The 20535-nt window shown below is 35.4% G+C and overlaps 1 protein-coding gene across 1 annotated transcript in view; it reads right to left on the minus strand.

The window, feature by feature from the left end:
• Positions 1-17801: 17801 nt before the first annotated feature.
• The window catches only part of Rab38 (RAB38, member RAS oncogene family), a 57027-nt gene continuing 54293 nt past the window's right edge, over positions 17802-20535 (minus strand). Inside the window, exon 3 of the mRNA XM_005339209.4 lies at positions 17802-19504. Within this exon, the coding sequence (XP_005339266.1) occupies positions 19352-19504 (153 nt within the window). The 3' untranslated portion in view covers positions 17802-19351. The remainder of the gene's footprint in view (positions 19505-20535) is intronic.

Consider the following 20535-nt stretch of genomic DNA (forward strand, 5'->3'; position numbering starts at 1 on the left):
TCACTCAGAATAATCAGTCCAAGAATTTCCTTTCTCTCTCTTGCAATGTCACCTTTTCCTCCACTGCCTAGTCTATTGATTTTTTTCTTTCAATGTGCAAACATGCTATAAGTTTTCAATTTCAAAACACAAAAGAAATAGCAACAACAAAAAAATTATTTTATCCAAGCACCATTGCTCCTACAATCACATTTTTCTGCTTCACAGGGAACTATTCATGTTTATGGATATGGATCTCCTCTCTGCTTTCTCATCTGACACTCAACTTTTCAGAATTACAAAGACCCCTTACTGATAGATTCAGTCTTCCTCCTCAGCCTTTCAGCAGCCTTTGGTATCATTCCATCTGTCTTCTCAAAACACTCCATTGGCCTCCAGGAAATTGGCCATTTCATGATGCTCCTTCTCATTTTCCAAACTTCCGCAGTCTAGCTGGGCACAAAATAACTGAGCCACCACACAGCCTTGTAGGTTCAAAACAGAAACTCCTTTATTCTCTGCACTCCTGAGAATGCCACGCAGGCAGCCTTCTCCCAGGACACACCACCCACCAACTGGAAATCCCTACTCTGGAAATCCTTCCTCCTGCACTTCCCCAACCAATGGGAACTCTCCAGGAATCCCCCCCTCCCCAGAACACCAAAGTAGCAGGCCAAGCTGGACAGCAGGGGTCTAATATACAATTGAATACACAGCTTAACATAACCATTATCATCTCAATGGCTTGCTGTCACCTCTCAACCACTCCGTTCTGGCAAAAATGCCATGTGTCATTCCAACTTGGCTATGGCTCTCAGCACCAAACTTTAAATGTTGAGTTTTCCAAAGATTAATCCTAGGATTGTTTCTTTCTTCTTTTTACATTTATTTCCTAGTTAACCTCATAATTTTAAATACTGTGTATAAGATGATGACTCCCAAAGTTTTGACTAAATCTGGCATTCCTTCTCCATTCTAATGTCATATATCTTACTCCAACTACCTATTTCTGCTTGGTATCTCAAATTTAGCAATCCCTAAATCTAACTCCTGATCTCCCCTCTGTCACCACCACCCTCCCATTCTACCCATGGCTTTCAGTTAACTTGAGACAAAAGTCTTGGGTCTTCCTTGACTTCTTCAATCCTCATGCCCAACTCATCAGGAAATCTCTTTGGATCTTTCTTCAAATCAAAACTCATTGATTTCCACCATGTCATCCATGGCTTCCCAGATCCAAGCTGTGTTGCCACTACCTTGGAGAAGATCACAGCTGTCTCCTGTCGGATCTCTCTGCTTCTATTTCTGAGCCCTGTAAAACTTCTCCACAAGGCACCCAGAGTGGTCTTCACGAAAGCCCTGTTGGATCACACAATTCCTTTCTCACTACCCTCTAATGGTCACCCATTCTCTGCCACTAAAAGTCAAGGTAAGTAAGATTCTACATCATCAGCATCCTTCCCACCCCTCTCTTACTTCATTCCCTCCTATTTCCCCTTCCTTAGCCTCCTCAAGTCACTGGATTCTGTAGAATTCCTGGTATACTCCAAACATGTTTCCACTTCAAGGCCTTTATATTTTTTTATATATCCTTTCTGTCTAGAATTCTCGCTTCCAAGACATTTTTATAGCATGGTTTCGAATTTCCCTGTGAGCTCTTCTCACTTGTCACTCATCATATAAGTCTTCTCTGAGTGACCTATATTAAATAGTGCCTGAACGAACATTCTGCCTCTTAAGTGCCTTTGCTTTTCTCCATGAAACTCATTAACACCTTACATGTCATGTATTTATTTGTACATTGGTCGTGGAAGATCAATGCTGCCAGCTTTATTTGCTGCTTTAGCCCTTGTAATTTCAATGATACTAACTAGTTATTGAATAAATGAATGCTTTTGAAGAAAAGATTTACTGCAACAAAAATAAAGAAGAAACATTTAAGGAAGGAAGGAAAAAAAGGAGGAATTGAGGAAGGAGCTACTATGTTTAAAAACAAAACTCTATACATTGAAAATATTTTCTTATTATTTGGAGAGACAATATATATGCATTTGATATCATAATATTTAATGTTAAAAATAAAAAACATGTATAAACAGAAAATAGTCTAGAAACATGTCAACAAAGTATATGTGTTATATATGTCAACAAATGTATATTCCACACATTTGTTTCATATACATATGAAATTTATGTCAACAAAGTGACTACGGTGGGGGATTCTGGGGGGAGGGCATGAAATTATATATATATATATATATATATATATATATATATATATATATTAAATAAAGAAGAGATTTCTCTCTGTAAAAATTCTTTATGAGAAGACATTTACTAAGAGAAATTAGATATTAGAAAGAAAAAATATATCCCTGTGCTCATTTTTTTTTAAATTTTAATTGTTATATATGACAGCAGAATGCATTACAACTCATATTACACATATAGAGCACAATTTTCCATATCTCTGGTTGTACATTCTATGCTCATTTTTAAAGCTCATTTTCTACACAGTAAGGTCAAACACTGGATTAATTAAAGTAGACACGGGCTTACCCAAAGAGCAGAGACTTTGCTTTCCTCTTCCATTTCCCAAGAAATCTATCTATGGGGCTATCCCTCATCACCCACTGGAGTGCCTGTCACCTTACAGGGACGGAATGTCTCAGGCCCAATTCTATATGCACATCTTGGGCAAACTCAGACAACTTGCAAGCCTCTGCCTGGTATGAACTAAGTCCAGAGGCAACAAAGCACTCCATCTGTGCCCCTCAAGAGTTTATAAACTGTCAGGAAGAGAACACTGAGTCTGCATTTGGAAAGCAAAATAGTCTTTGATTGTGAATAATGCATGTGCCTACTTCTGCAGGAACACAGAGCAAAGAGAAAACAAGATGAGAGTAGAACCCTGCCAAGGCACCGCCAGGGAGTCCCAGGTTTCCTTCCATTCCCTCCTTGCACAGTGTGCCATGTGGCAGCCTCAGCTTTGTGACTCACAAAGGATGTATGATGGGACCTGATGAACACACCAGGGCCAAATCCATCTACCACTGCCTGGATCATGTGAGTTCCTTCATCCTTTAATGCCCTGTTAGTTCTACATTTTCACACCCCACTCATACACTCTCAAATTTAATGAATTTCACATTCCCAAATTTAAAGAATTTCCTACACAAGAGGAAGACCTGGAAAAGTAGAAGGGACAGGATGGGGGCTCTAAAGGAGGCTATGTCTTGATTATGTCTCTGAATAACTGAGGTCTTTAATAATATGTTAAGGTCTCCAGGCCTCAGTTATCAGTAAAATAGATGGTTGTGGGGATCTAATACAGTGATGTATATGAGATCAATTTACAAAAGAGTGTTACTTTGTCAATGCTCCGCTGTTCCTGCTTCTTTTTTGTGAAGTCAAACTTTCTAATCAGCCATAACCTGTCTTTTTTATTTGATTTGTGAAAATAAATGGTTAAACACTTTTGAAATTTGTCCCAGAGCCCCATTTTGAGACAGTACAGATCAGCTGTATTAAAGAAGCAGTTGTACAAATACACATGTATGCAGATTTTTTGATGGTGGCTGTCCATCTTATCAGAAATTTATCAGAATTGGCTTTTTACCCATTTTTACTCTGTGTGATCTTGTGTAAGTTACTGAATGTCTCCAAGTGTCTGTTTCTTATAAACTTGTATGTACATTGAGAATTCTTTTTAACAAAGTTAATTCTCGGGGCATCAATAATTTTATTTCTGATTTATCATGGAGCAGAGCAAATGAAATAAAAATGTTGTCTTATGTATTATTTCAAATAAGGTTTTTCACCATTTCCATTTGTTGTGATAATTATTAAAACATCACTTAGAACTATGTCTCATGTTTAAATTATTGAAACAATCTAAATTAAAAAAAGAAATTTATCTCTATAATTTTCTTTTATGTAAACTGAATATGTATAATATATAGAATGCAATAAAATTATAAAAAAATTGCTGGTATTACAATCAAACCTGCCTTGTCACTAAGTATCCAGTGATCTTTATTTCTTAGAACTCAAGGAAATCCTTTTCATTGTTATTTTGTTTTCCAATGTTCACAGAATTAATTACCTCTTCTTGAGTCTTAGGATTTCTTTTTATGGCATTTTCAAAAAATTGAAAGAAAGGAGGGGTATTATGGCTTGAATCTGGAGTGTCCCACAGAGGGTTCTGACCCTCATAGATGGATTAATCTCTTGATGAGTTTGTAGCTGAACAGAATAATGGGAGATTGTGGAGACTAAAGGAGGTGGGGTCCACTTGAAAGGAATAGAGCGTTGGGGGCCTACCTTTGGAGACTCTATCTTGTCCCCAGCATGCTTTATCTTGCTCCTTGGCCACCATAAGGCCACAATTATGCTCTGCCAGGTGCTCCTTCTTATGATATTTTGCCTCAGAAGCCAATAGCAATGGGGTCAAATGACTGAACTGAAAACTCTGAAACCATAACCCAAAATAAATATTTTCTTCTCATATATTTTGTTACAGTGATGAAAAGCTAACTGACAAAGGAAAAAAGAATATCACATGGATGCAGAAAGAAATTCCATTACATTAATATTCCACTATCATCAATAAGAGTCTCCTAAGGAGAAGAAACAATCCAAGGTGTATGCATACCTAAATAAAACACAACACAGGGTATATTTTTTAGTGCACCATACACCTCAAACACAGAGCTTCATTTGAGAGAGTCTAATGAATGATAGAATATGTTAAGATGTGCCAGATCAGTGTTTTCCAACGCTGACAATTTCTGATATTCTCCTCGAACAAAGATGTTGGGTCTAATCTTTCTAAATATAAATATATGGTTGCTTCAGAATGCACTATGGGCACATAGAAACAAGGCATGCTTTTTGTTTGTGATATTTGAATTTCTGTTCTTATCAGAATAATACTAGCTAACATTTTCTCAATTTCAAATGCCAAGAATGCTTCTAAATGCATCAAATTGACTATCAATTTTAATAAATTGGTAATTCTGTGATTAGGAACTTCATTTTTACATTTATATCAGGAAGTGTTTAATCATTAAGTAATTTTTAATGGCTCGCTTTAATTAAATGCACACTGTATACACCAAAAGGAAAGGAGAAAGAAAAGAAGAAATGAAAAAGAAAAAGAGAAAAGAGAACTAAAATATCATTGTGTTGCCTACCCCAAATCCAAGAAAAAGATTAGTACAACATTGAAATATAACATAACTCTGATTCAAGGTCAAACAAGATAAATCGAAATATTTTAGGAATTACCCTTTCATGTGAGCCTAGTATTCTTCTAAGTGTATAAAAATAAAGAAGGGGATAGTGAGATTATGTATAGCTTTAAACAAGAAAATCATAGAAATTAGTCTTTACAATGACAGATTAAAATTATATTTTATATTCTAATAGTTCTTGATATTTCCTATTTTATATTTCAGCAATCCAATATACCAAAGAACCCGGCTCTTTCTGTGATTTAAAATATAATACTAAATATTTCTGGGAGAAAATTTCATGTTTGGATTTATCATGGCATTAGATTTCTATTTCATACAAAGTTAAGGTTTAAACAACCTCAATAGTATTTTGGAAAGTACAATTTATTGCCATAGATTTAAAACAAAGTTGATTCTTCTAGTAGTTCAAAGTGGTAATAATACTATTGTAGTATAAATATAACACTCTAAAAATAATACCAGATTTCACTTTGGTTTCAATAATGCCAAGGTTTTGCAGGAGGCTGCAGGTTACATCTTTCAAGTAGACAAAATAGTTCTTAGTAAACACTTTTTACCTAAACTTCTGTTTTATTTACTGATGTCATAACTTCTCCCCACCTACTACAGAGGAAATTAAACTTTCTCAAAGGTACTGAAAAGGGATGGTGAAGGGGTCTTAAAATTTTAATTTAATATCTTCTCCAACTGAAAGTGGCATTGCTATAATCTGACATCATCATTTTTATTGATTCTTTTTTAGTTAGACATGATAATAGAATCCATTTTGATAAAATTATACAAGCATGGAATATATCTTATTCTAATAAGGACCGCATTCCTGTGGATGCACATGATGTGTGACATCATATTTTTGATGTAGGCAAGCTTTTTTTTCTTCTTCTCATACATGTACCAATACACACACACACACACACACACACACACTCAGGAAGGCTTTCTGAAGTTATCTGGTATAGTTAGGAGTATGTTTAGAAGAACGAATCATAAATTGCTGTGCTCTTAGGGTATTTTCAAATGCCAATGATAGGAAATTCTTACATGTTTTCTGAAAGTAACGTTCAGATTATCTTAAAATTTCTCATAAATTTGGTGCAGCAATATCATTTCTAGAAATTTATTCTAAGGAAACCATCATGGATGTACATAAAATTTATCTTTTCATATCATATAAAGGAAAAGTATTGATGAAAACATAAATGAGGATTGACTAATAAACCAATAGTATGTATTAATACAATGCAATTTCTATGAATTTACCCCAAAATTCATACCATATAAAAATATTTGATGAATTAGATATTCAGTAAAGAGAAAAAATAGGCCCCAAACCACCACATTAAATACAATTCCATTTAAAGAAAATTGCTGTTAAGTTTGAGTAGTGATGTCACTTTTAACTTTTACAGCAGTTTTATTTTCTATAATATATGTTTTGTATTTGCTATAAGAAGAAATTTATTTTAAAGATTTTGTTGCTCTTTCACATTACTTTCAAATTATAATAAAAATGCTGGGTTTTATTTCTATATTCATAAATATTATTATATTTCAACAACTCATTATCAGCTGTCCAACAAAGAAAGTTAATAATATACATAATGATGATATTAAATAATCTATATTTTGTTGATAATTGTATTTTATATGCTATTTGCATATTTATATTGCTATCCACATAGAAATAATTGAACATACTGGATATTAATTGTAATTCCCATGGGAATCAGAGAAGCTAGAGTAAAATATGAATTAGAATGGTTATCCTTGAAATTATGAAGGAAGTAGGAAAATAACAATAGCAAAATCCATGATTTACTAGGTACTAGATATGTTTTTCTACAAGTAAAGTACTCAGAAATGTGCCTAGCACAGTATATGTGCTATATAAACACCAGAAATCTCTATTGCTGCCTTGCTGTTGCATGGAATCTTCACAAGAACAGGTAAGTATGAATGTCATGGGGCATCTCAATTTTGCAGACTAGACACTCAGGATCATGCTAGGCTATACAGGACACCTCCATATCAAAGCTTCAACATGATAGATTTCTTTTCTTCTGTCTTAAAGATATTCAAGAAGGTGGTAGAGCAACTCACTATTATCCAAAAACTAGAATCCTTCTTTTTACCCTTTCATGCTCAATATGAGGCTTCTGTGTTATTGTTCATGAAGCCTGTTCCAGCTCCTCACTTCCTATCTACATTTCAAAGGGGAAATGAAAGACATATTCCTTTCTTTGGAGGGCACTCACATTAATTTCCAAAATTTAATCACATGTCCATACTCCCCACAGGAGAAGATAGGGAAATGTACTGTTTGTCTGTGTGTCCAAATGCCCATCTGAAAATTATATCAAGTAAAAAGGAAAAAAATCTGTGGCAACCAACAGCCTCTACCACAGGTGGCTGAGGAGATTGCTCAAGGGCACATGAATATTAAATAACATTGCTAGAATTCGAATGTAGGCAGTCATTTCAGAGCCAAAGCACTCACACTTCATCCTAAGCATGTGAGTTCAGTCAATGGGTATGATGATACAGGCAGGCACATGCCTCAGGCAGGTGCCTAATAAGCTCTTACAATAATACTTCTCAACCTTCTTTATCCCCTGTGTCTTCTAATAAATATTACCTCATCACTCCCTTTACTTTCCCTCTCATAAATGCCAGTTTCTGAAGAGCCATTTCACACAGTGCCCTTTCTACCTTTTCTTATGTATTACTACCATTTACCATTCCCTTCCCCTTGTAAATTCATGCTTTCCATCTAACTTCCAAATATCTCAACCACAGATGATTTTTTAATTCAACTAAAGAGCTGAATTTCTACTTGTAGAAGATGAGCTTTATAGAAGTCATCTGACCAGTACCAGATCATGCTTTAAGTGAGAAGGAAACCCTTATAAAAACATTTTATAGTTCTTTGTTTCCAGTTGTCATGACTTACCCTAATTAATACACTGTGCCAGTTATCGATTTATTGCTTTTCTGCCCCAAACCTACCCTTATTTTCCTTCTTTTCCAGTTGAGAGTTGGACGCTGTGAACATTTCTTCTTTGTCAGCAGGCACAATGCAAGGTCTTGTCAGTAGAGGGTGCTAGAGAGATACTAAAGGAAGACAGATTCTTCTGAATTGAATGCTCTTCCTTTATGGCGTGTTACCCCAGCACACAGTCCTCACCAGCAGACAGATTTCTTGCCAGAAGGCATTAACACCAAAGGCAGGAGACCAAGTTGTGTACACCCTCTAGTTTCAGCAGCACCCAGGCAGTGACTCCAGGAAGTCATTTCCTTCTCTTCTCCCTAGAATAAAGTACTTTAGAGAACTTCCACCATCATCCAGTGAATTTTCAAACCTTCACCAAGAAAGCCTGAATCTCAGCCCCAGGCGATGAGTGGAATGTGGGAAAGCTCAACTAAGCTTTTTCCTTCTTTGAATGTTTTCCTCAAGCATAGGTGTGATGGTTTCCTCCATATCTGCTTTTCTTGAACACTTTTACAGTTTTCCTCAACCAACTCCTCTTAATATCCATTTACTAGTGAATAATTCATTATATGAATTGTTCCTTGTTCACTTAACTGTATAATGTCCGTCTCTTTACTGAAAGTGATTCAGTGGAAGGGTAACTGATGGGGTACAGCAATCTGTATACGGGGTAAAGTTGGGAGTTCATAACCCGCTTGAATCAAACTGTGAAATATGATGTATTAAGAACTATGTAATGTTTTGAACGACCAACAATAAAAAAAATAATAAATAAAAAAAAAATAAAAAAATAAAAAAAATAAAAATATAATTAAAAATTTGTGCCATCTAAATTATGGTCATAAGAATAAATGGTTACATGGAGTCATATTGGAAAATGGGTCTTTTGAGTCATAGCAAAGCAGGATCTTTTGAGTCAGCCAGTCTTGAATTTGAGTAGTCTCTCATTTACTTTTAAGCTGTATAACCTTGGAACAGTCTCCCACAATCGCTTCTTCATCTCTAAAACTAGTTTAATAATGATTGTTTTGTAGTGTTGCTATAAAGGCCAAGTAGCTGATACAAAGCCAGTAATAAATAAATAGAATTTTGAATATTAATTCACTATGGTTTTTCTGTACCATGATTAAACATTATTTTATCTATTTGTTATGTTCAAATGATTGTGTTCCCCAATATGCTCACTGTTGTTCTTTGTGTACTTAGGTCTAGGCAGAGCATTTCTGAATGTTGCTATCCTATGTTCTCTTATTTTGTTTCCCTTGCCAGAGAGAATAGAAAAACAAAATACGTTTCTTAAAAGTAACCAATGTGTAAAATATTTATCAAATTCCTTCTTGTGCTTCCTTTTGTGTATTCTATAATACCCCCATATCATTTTGCACTTGTACAAAATCATTTTTCATCCTTCTTTAATTCCTCTCAATATTCTCTCTCACGTGTGCACTCTCTCTCTCACTCTCTTGCTCTCTCTTTAATAGATTTCCAAACCTTACTTTATGAACTTTCAAGAAAACCTGCTACCTGACTCTTATATGTGAACATACTCTAGTTAAGACATTTTATATTAACTTTTAAGTATTAGGTGATATACTGTCTATGAGACGTTATGACTATTACACTATTCTTTAAAGTAATATCATGTCATTTATTCCCCCCAAAGTATCTATGTGCTTTGTTTTTATTCCATAGGCCACCATTTATCTACTTATTTTGTGTTACTGACCACTTAATCTGGATTATCAAAAGACATATATTCTTCTACCAACCATGTCTTTATGAACCTTATGTCTACTAATAGAATATTTGAAATAAAGGCTCCAATGCCTAGAAAAAATCTCCGCAGTGACAGTTGTTGTTTTTTATTTGTTCTAACTAGTTGTATATGACAGTAGAATGCATTTTGACAAATTATACATAAATGGAGTATAACTTCTTATTCTGGTTGTACATGATGTAGAATCACTCTGGTTGTGTAGTCATATATGCACATAGGGTAATAATGTCCCACTCATTCTACTGTTCTTCCTACCCCCATAACCCCTTCCCTCCCTTCACTCTCCTCTGCCTAGTCCAAAGTACCTCTATTCTTCCCTATCCCCACCTATGGTGAATTAGCATCCACATATCAGAAGAAAAAAAATTCAGACTTTGGTTTGGGGGATTCACTTATTTCACTTAGCATGATATTCTCCAGCTACATCCATTTACTGGCAAATGCCACCATTTCATTCTTCTTAAACAATAAGTAATACTCCATTGTTTATATATACCACATATAGCACATTTTCTTTATGCATTCATCTGTAGAAGGGAACCTAGATTGGTTCCATAGCTTAGCTATTGTGAATTGATCTGCTGTAAACATTGATGTGGCTGCATCACTGTAGTATGCTGATTTTAAGTCCTTTGGGTATAAACCAAAAAGTGTAATAGCTGGGTCAAATGGTGGTTGCATTCCAAATTTTCTCAGGAATCTCCATTCTGCTTTTCATAATGACTGCATCAATTTGCAGCCCTATCAGCAATGTATGAGTGTACCTTGTTCTGTACATCCTCTCCAACATTTATTGTTGCTGTATTCTTGATAATTGTCGTTCTGATTGGAGTGAGATTGAATCTCAGCGTAATTTTGATTTGTTTTTCTCTAATTGCTAGAGATGTTGAACATTTTTTTCCTATGTTGGTTGATCAATCGGGCAGTTATTATTTTTAATAAACACTATTGTCAAGATCTGGGACTTTTCAGACCATGTAGATAGATATATGGATACAAATTACAGCTCCACCTTTAATGGCCATTTGACTGTATTAGTCAGGAACATTTGATTTACAAGTGGCAGAAAATCAACTCAGTCTCCCCTAAGCAGTGAACAAAGAAACCAAAGAGGAATTCATTGCTTCTTGTAGCAAGGAAGTTAAAAGTTGAATCAAAATTCACACATAGCTGTACTAAGACTCAGATGGGGTTGTCCTTCCTCTCTGCCCTCCTCTCTCACTGCCTGAAGTGGATCTATGTATTAATATGTGTTCACCTAACTGCCCATGGCATGAGAAAATGATGGCCATCCCTATAACTCTCTTTCTAAAGCTTTGGGGAAAAGGCACAGAGACTCCGCCTGGTGCAGCTTAGATCACAGGCACACCTCCAGATCTGTCACATTTGCAAGGAGGAATAAAATCCTTGGATTAGTCCATTGTCGCCAGGAGCACAGGTACACTGAACAGAAATTCTGCCAGAATTATATGATACATGTGGACTTTTTTTCTATAAGCCTGTTTTCTTATCTATGACATTTGAAATTTATCCCCAATGGAGTGGTAATGATGATTAAATGACATTTATATTTGAAAAATACATAATATGGGATCTAGCTATGAATAATAAATAGCTTTTAACAATTATTATGACGATAAAGATAGCAAAATGAAGAATGTCATGTGATAGAAACAGAAACAATCTTTTCTTGATCCTCAACTGTATCTTTTGTCTGTCTTATTAATCCACTCCCTCTTCCTCTAAGGAAATTCCAAACTTAAAGAGCAGGGGACCATGTTCCCATGGCAACAACTATCACAGAATGGAAACTAACATATATTAATACTATGCATTTTGTTAGAGACTTTGACATGTGACCTACTTAATGCACCAGACACAGCAAGTTGCTCAGAGTAGCAACTTGATAGCTGTTTGATTTAAAGAGTTCAATAAATACAAATTGATTGGTGTTTCACATCTGGCATGAGGTAATTTCTTAAAAGTTCAGTTCAAGACAACTCAGAAGGTATTTTATTTTTATTACAAGTAACAGCAACTCTTTGGTATTTGACATTAAAAACAACTTCCATAAGGTTTCTTTGAGTTCCTCTGAAAGTTAATTTTGTTCTAATGAAAAGCATAATCTGAGCCATCTGGAATTTTAAATTCCAGTCTTAAGTCTACCATTACTGTTTCAGTGAGTACATTCCATTTAGGAGTATACGGTCTGTGCCTGGGGATTAATATTGTGAAAAATCAGTCAGATTGAAGGAAATAAGTTGATTTGTTGAAATGGAAAACTTCAGACTCATCTATGCAGTGAATACTTGAAGGCATACTTCCCAGAGGCATTTTACCCTCACGTTTGAGACTTCCGCTTTTGTCTATGGGCACTGGTGACCTTTTGTTTTGGAATGTCTCATGCTCTTTTTCTTCTAGCATCAAGGCATTTTCTTTGTTTGCCGAGCTCAGAAAGTCAAAACCATTTTCAGATAGAAACAGCTCAGATGCAGCTGAGTTTAAACCCATACATAATGCTTGTTCCAACATCTGAGAGCAAGTTGTGAATTCGGAGGTGATGACTAATGAGGCAGATGACAGGCTTGGTAAAAAGGCACCTCTTATATTCCTTCCTGTGGAATAACACCAGGACGATAGTCCAGTTATGCCAAATTAATGAACTGGGAAAAACAATAATTTTATATTACTGTGTCCTCTATGACTTTGCTTTTTATCAAAGCTTTATTAGTATTTATTCACATTCTGTATATTCCATCTATTTAAAGTATACCATTCAATGGATTTTAGTGTACTCACAAAGTTGTATAATTGTCATTATAATTAATTATACAATATTTTTATCACCTTAAAAAGAAAACATATTTTCACCTGTCACCCACCAATGCCCCCAACCTTATTCAACTATTAATCAACTTTTTGCCTCTGGCCTAGCCCTGGAGTTCATTTTTGTCACACCCAAAAATATATGCCATTTTTATCAGATAGCTTTGTTTACACTATTTCAATTTTACTAATAAGTAGACAGAATTTATAAAAATCACATTGATTACTTGCTATGTTTTAGACACTATGTCAAGTGTTTTATATGTATTATCTCATGACAATACCTCTAATAATCAAGAGAAGTGCTTAGAGGTATCTTGTATATGGCAAGCTCCATTATCATCTTCTAGGCTGAGTGCTGCATTCTGCATAGAGATTGTTGTCATCTTCAGAAATCTAAGTAGAGATGGTTGGAAGGGAAAGGGGAAATGCTAAAAAATGATACTTGTAAAATTATATTGTTATATTGCCTGCATGTACAAATATGTAACAATATATCCCACCATTATGTATAATTTTATTATACCAATAAAAAATGAAAAAAAGAGGAGATAGTTTATCATAATGTTTAGGAACATGGACATTGAAATTTGGCTGCAGTTTGGATCTTTATTTTGCTTACTGGTTTCCTATGTATACTTTGGTAACTCTACTCACTGTCTCTACAGAGATGAACAAACTGTCAGGCTACTCGTCTCTGAGGATAGCTAAATTATTCAGAAAAAAAGCAATATTCCAAACAACGGGCCATATGCTAAGGGCTGAGGGCATATGGGCATTTCCTTTGCTATTGTCTGCTGAATGAACTTATCTACAGTGGCTTGATCTCTGTTCTAGGAAGAGAATGGCAGGAACATATATTTTGTCTCCTGAAGCATAATTTCAGCTCCAATTCCTGCATCAAGAAACAAATTTTGTTTTGGAAGAAATACCTGGGTTTAGATTAGACTTCTTTCTTAAATTAGGGGAGTTGTTTACATGTTTAAATGTTCTACCTGACCAAAATACCTAATGATCTAGGATCATATCTTAGTCATTTATATCTGTACAACAGGGTCTATCCCAAGTGTTAGGATTATAGTAATTGTTTAATAAATATTTGTTTGGGGAGTGAGGGGGGCACTGAATCAATGAATATTCATTTTGAAAACTGTTATACATATAATTTTCAGAGGTGGAAGAGGGTTAGAAGACAGTTCTCATTTTAAAATGCATATCTCAAAAAGCGCCTTTCAGTGAATATTTAAAAAGAAAGTGGATTAGAGATTCCATAGTTATTACCTGGGTGCTTCTGTTTTTTGCTCTTAGCTTTCCTAGGACGTTACAATTTACCACATTCATTTCAGCACCACATCTTTCTTAACCATGGAGGGAGAGTTATTCATATCAAAATACAGCAACATCTCTACAATCTTGAACCAAGTCTATAGAAAACAGCCACCACTGAGCTTCTTCTTGATGTTGCATCTCTCCTTTTGAAAGACCTCTTATTGCTTTTGTAAAGACAGCATCTTCTAAACTCAGCTGGAGAAAATAACCAGCTCTCAGGTTCTCTGGCCTTTCAATTAGATATTTTCTAATACTTCCATTTCTGTGTGAAGTTGGATCTCTTCTCTGATACTTTGCTAGGGTAGTTCTAGAATTTCCAAATCATTTAATTTAGGCCAACATCACTTGCAAACTTCAAGTTCAGTAGCATAGTAAGATAGACTACAGGTGGACTTGCCAAAATGTTGAAATCTAACTCACGAAGGAGTGCCATTATAGAAATAGATTTTCTACTATCTGGTCTTATATTCTCTCCTCCCTGATCCAATATCTCAATATGTCAAAATCAACTCTTTGGAATATTCTCCAGGTTGCTACTGGTATTTATTAGCCAGATTCTGTAGTTCATTTGATGAATAATCCATTCTGTCAAGCAACCAAAGATCATCCCTTTCCACTCACGTCCTGCCAAACCTTGGCCGTAATTATTTGTCTAGAAGCAATAATGGGAAATGAGAACAGAACTTGAAAGAGGCAAGCAATACCTAAAACATCCTACTTAGATGAGGCTTTTACAGGACAATTATCCATTCTCCACTCTTCAAAAGGACCTAGGGTTTCAAGACTCAAAGATGTTCCCCCAAATATCTCATCCTGTTTTTCCAGTGTCCCTTTTCATTCCTATAAGGTACTCACTTTAGGGGCAGACATTTGTGAGCACTTTGAATTTAGCCTCCTTTACTACTCAGCTTCTCCTGAAATGAAATCTAAAGACTGATTAACAGCATCATCTGTGCTGGAAATAAAGAAAAGAAGGGTAATTTGGGATGCTGCTTAAAGGTCTTCAGCTTTCACACTACATCCTAATGAAGTATTGGTGCTATTGGTGCATCTGAGTACATATATTTTTCTTCCTTCAGAGTCTCTTTTTCTTTTTATATAATTTATTTCTTCTTTGTGTGTGTGTGTGTGTGTGTGCATGTGTGCACACTAAGGATCAAACCCAAGGCTTCACACATGCTAGGCAATTGCTCTATCACTAAGCTACATTGCCAGTCTATATTTCTTTTCTAAAATTAACACATAACAATTATACACATATATGGGGTACAGTATGATATTTTAATATGTATATACAACATGCACTCATCAAATTTGGGTAATAAGCATTTTCATCTCCTTACCATGTATGAGCCTTCATGAATATATTTCTCATGAAATGTATGTTCCTGTGAGCTATAACAGTCTTTCTGTGCTGTGAAATACCACAACATTTTCTTCCTATCTAATTGTATTTTGGGTCCATTATCTACTATCCCTTTCTTCACCCTGCCTAGCTAGCCTCTAGTAATTGCTACTTTACTCTCTCCTTCTTTGAGATTAAATTTTTTAGCTTCCACATATATGAGAAAACAAGTAGCATTTGTCTTTCCACATCTAGCTTATCTTAATTAATATAATGTTCTCTAGATCCATCCATTTTGCTGCAAATAACACAATTTCATTTTTTATGGATGAATGATATTCCATTGTTTTTATATAGTGTTTTCTTTAGCCATTCATCCTACATTGAGTCCACATCTTGCCAATTGTAAATAGTGCTGCAATAAAGATGGGACTTTAGTTTGTTGATTTCATTTTCTTTGGGTATATACCCAGAAATGGGGTGTCTAGTGACAAAAGAGCACTGAACAGTCACTTCTCAGAAGAAGATATACAATCAATCAACAAATATATGAAAAAAATGTTGAACATCTTTATCAATGAGAGAAATGCAAATCAAAACTACTCTTAAGATTTTATCTCACTCCAGTCAGAATGGCAGCTATTATGAAGACAAATAACAATAAGTGTTGGTGAGGATGTGGGGGAAAAAGGTACACTCATACATTGCTGGTGGGACTGCAAATTGGTGCAGCCAATATGTAAAGCAATATGGAGAATCCTTGAAAAGCTGGGAATGGAACCACCATTTGACCCAGCTATCCCACTCCTCAGTTTATACCCAAAGGGCTTAAAAACAGCATGCTAAAGGGACACAGCCACATCAATGTTTATAGCAGCACAATTCACAACAGCTAAACTGTGGAACCAACCTAGATGCCCTTCAGTAGATGAATGGATAAAGAAAATGTGGTATATATACACAATGGAATATTGTTCAGCATTAAAAGAGAATAAAATCATGGCATTTGCAGGTAAATGGATGGAGTTGGAAAATATAATGCTAAGTGAAATTAGCCAATCCCCCCAAAATAAATGCCAAATGATTTATCTGATTTAAGAATGATGATTCATAATATGCTGCAGTGGGGTAAGGATGAGAGGATTAAATGAACTCTAGATAGGGCAAAGGTGAAAAGAGAAGGGAGAGCAAGGGAGGGAGCTTACAGGTAGAAAAGAAAGTAGAACGCTATGGTCATCATTACCCTAAGTACATGTATGAAGACACGAAAGCTGTGACTCTACTTTTGTGTATAACCAGAGATATGAAAAGTTGTGCTATATGTATAATATAAATTGTAATGCCTTCTGTTGTCATAACAAATTAAAATTAAGAACAATACAAAATTTTAAAAAATAAAAGATATGAATTTATAAACAACAACAAAAAGAAATGGGATGTCTAGATCATATGATAGTTCTTATTACAGTTTTTTGAAGAACCACCATTCTGTTCCTCACAATGACTGTATTAATTTATATTCCTATCAACAGTGTATAAGAGTTACCTTTTCATTCTCATCAGCATTTGTTGTTTTTTGCTTTTGAGATGCAAAAAAGCATTCTGACTTCACCATTCTGACTAGAGTAAAATGACATTGTGGTTTTGATTTGCATTTCCCTGTTGGCTAATAATGCTGAGCATTTTTTCATATATTTGTTGACTATTTGCATATTTTCTTTTGAGAAGTATCTATTCATTTGTTTTTTAATTTTTTGAGGGGGGGGCTTTTTGCTGTTGAACATTTTTAGTATTTATATATACTAGATGTTAATCCCTTATCAGATAAATAGTTCACAAATATTTTCTTCCATTCTGTAGGTTGGGTCTTCATGCTAATGATTGTTTCCTTTGCAGTGTATAAGGTTCTCAGTTTAATATCATTCCATTTGTCCATTTTTGGTTTTGTTGCTTGTGCTTTTGAGATCTAATCCAAAATATTACTGCCTATACCAATGTTTTGAAGTATTTCCCTTCTTCCTTTAGAATTTCTATAGCAATTACCAAAGTTCACAATATTTTAATCTTTCAAACCCAAGAGCAATAGCATTACCACCGAGCAAGATTCTTAACAATTATGGTGCTATAGCTCTACAACATTGTCTACCAGAAATGGTTCCTTGCTCTCTATCACTTGAGTGGTGAATGATTGAATTCTGAAAGCTGATATTAAGGATCTGCTTCCTAGGAAGCTTCATGTTTCCTCTAACTTACCCAACTTGGGTTGTGCTCCCTAGTAAGAAGACCCAGAGACAAGGATTTGACTTAATGCCATTTATTTGGAAAATGAATCAAGGTAAAAGAGTAAGGAGATAAGGGATGAAAGGATAGAAAGCAAATTTAAGGGTGAGACATGTGGAAAGATTACCCTTGTGGGAACCAGGGACTTAATTCCACTGAAGACCTCTAAGAGTCCACAAAGCATGCCTCAGAAATGCTCAATTTGAGCAATAAGGAACCCTGAGTATTTATCTTCCAGCATCTGCTATCATTGGCTGAGAGTTGTTCCTGGAGACATTGACTCCATGGCACTCCTGGCCTAACTTGCAGACTGGCTGCTCCAGGAGCCAGAGAATGTCCAAATAGGGGGCTTATATAGACTTACATAGGAAGCTATGTTGCTGGTACTTATAGAAACAGTGAGTGTCAAGAATATGTAAGGAAAAATATCTGTTACAAAAGACAAGGCTGCTGTGAGTGTATTCCACTGATATGATTATTAGAGGAAAACAATACAAGCTACTTGCAGAATATCAGCACCACAGCCTTGTGATAAGCAAGACAGCACCATAAGTGTTTCAGTTGTTTCTTTTTACATTGATTGGTCTGACACCTTCTTGATAATTGAGGATATATTTCTGTGATTAACCAAAAATGTATACATAATACTTATTTTCTTGGCCTAAATACTGATATGAATAGCAGATGTAAATAGAATAGACTCATACCAATTTCTCATGTCTTTTCTGAAACAAAATTTAGAAATGCATCTTGAGAAGCATGGTTTCACTGCCAAAGGGTGGGGGTGGGGGGTTCACAATACTAAGAAACTTAAAGCACTTTCCAAAAATAGGGAAACAGCATCTTTTATGTTTTATTTTTTGCTTCTGAAAAATATATATATAATATATATATATATATATATTACATGTACAGAAGAGTCCCACAGATTCAGAGAAAGCTAACAGAAAGGCACATAGAGAGTGCAGGTCTTTTCATAAAGTTTTCAGTTAAACCAACATCCAGGGCACGGCAAATGACAATGCAGACAACAAAAGCACAGGAAGCCTGTGTACATGACTCTGAAGAGCTAAATCATAGACAACTCCCAGGTCTGCCAAGAATGGAGGTCATCTCTGGAGAAAATACCATTTCTATTTAATAGGCCTGTCAGACCATCACAGAATGTATTGAAGTCTGAACAAAGACACACCAGGGCAAGCAAACACCAATGCTTAACTTGACAGCTAGTTTGCTCTTATCCCCTTCTCTTTAAGTCCTGAGGCCTTTGCTGATTTAAAGGAGCAAATACCAGGGCTGATTCTGACCCTGCAACATTTTGCTCAGCTATTCAACACAATTTTGTAACAGACTAAATATTTAAAAAGCTTGTAAACACTGTGCTGATGGTGGCGAACAAACATAAAACAAATATTTATTATTTCTCTTTTACAGAAAAGATACAGGCAGAGATCTTTGGCTTGCCACATATGTTTCCCTATCCTGACATTTACCCAAAATGGTAAAAATTGAGGCACAATTCATGGGATCATAGGGTTATCTTCATCACAGGCCAGCAGAGGAGCCTACTAGGACTTGGCACAGCTGGAGCAGCTGACAGCCTTGGGTGAGGTGAGATGGGGCTTCACCAGGTCCGGCTCTATGGACTCCATTAGATCACACTCATTGGCAAGTATGTGCTTCACCAGGCACCTGGAGGCTTCGTCGATGTTTATATTTTCCTAAGGACAAAAAACAGCTTTTCTTAGTCAACATTCTAAAATGACCTTGAACATTCTAAAATGAAGCAGAGTCCCACATGTGACAAAAGGACAGTTACTTGATGATTCATAAGTATACCCTTCTATATACTACTTATAAATTCTCTTATTTCCCCTCATCCTCATGTATTCCTTCAAAAAAAATTTACCTTTTGATCTCTCATAAAAGTACATGTACTTATTTTAATTTGTGATACAGGAGTAGTGTTTGATGGATTCACTTAACAGATAGAATTTGTTAGAGGGTAATTTTCCTATTTGCATGTACTCTTACATTATAACATAATACTGCAGAAGAAGCACAGGTTTTCAATCCAGCATAGGTTTCTTGTCCTCTGCTATATTCTACTTCTGTGGCCTTGATATGAAATAAAAATAATGGAACATATTTTGCAGTGGTCATTAGTGGATTAACAAGATTTCTGGTTCTCTACTCAGCAAATGGTAGGTGTCCACTACTTCTGACCTCCTTGAAATTAGGCCTGGCTGGCTAACTTTTGTTGATCAGTGAAATGTGAGAGCTGATGAGTCTCATCCTTATATAGCAGCAACAAAAGTGAATGCTCAGTTCCCCATCTTCTTTTCTTTGTCTCAGCAGTCATGGAAACAGAGAGAGGAATTCTCTTGCCTAGGTCTATAGTGAAGGATGGAGCAGAGGCAAATTTCCCCTCAGCCCATGAAGTTATTTGTAGTGTAAACGAAAATTATAAATTCATTGTTTCAAGCCACTGAGACCTGAAGTTGTCTTTTACTGCGGCATTACCTAGGCAATCCAGATGGATATAACTCTTTACAGGAAAATATAAAATCAGAAATACAAATAGAGTTTCAAGAAATAAACAAGCTTTAATTTAGAGAAAATATGGAGCAAGCATTTGAATCCAAAATATGTTATGTATTTAATTACTTTAGAATAAATTGCTTTGTCTTCCTGCTAGTCAGAAAAGAGAAATACAGAATGTTTGCTACCAGTATGCTAAAATAAAATATCA

Source organism: Ictidomys tridecemlineatus, chromosome 4, assembly GCF_052094955.1.
Source record: "Ictidomys tridecemlineatus isolate mIctTri1 chromosome 4, mIctTri1.hap1, whole genome shotgun sequence".
Taxonomy (NCBI): Eukaryota; Metazoa; Chordata; class Mammalia; order Rodentia; family Sciuridae; genus Ictidomys; species Ictidomys tridecemlineatus.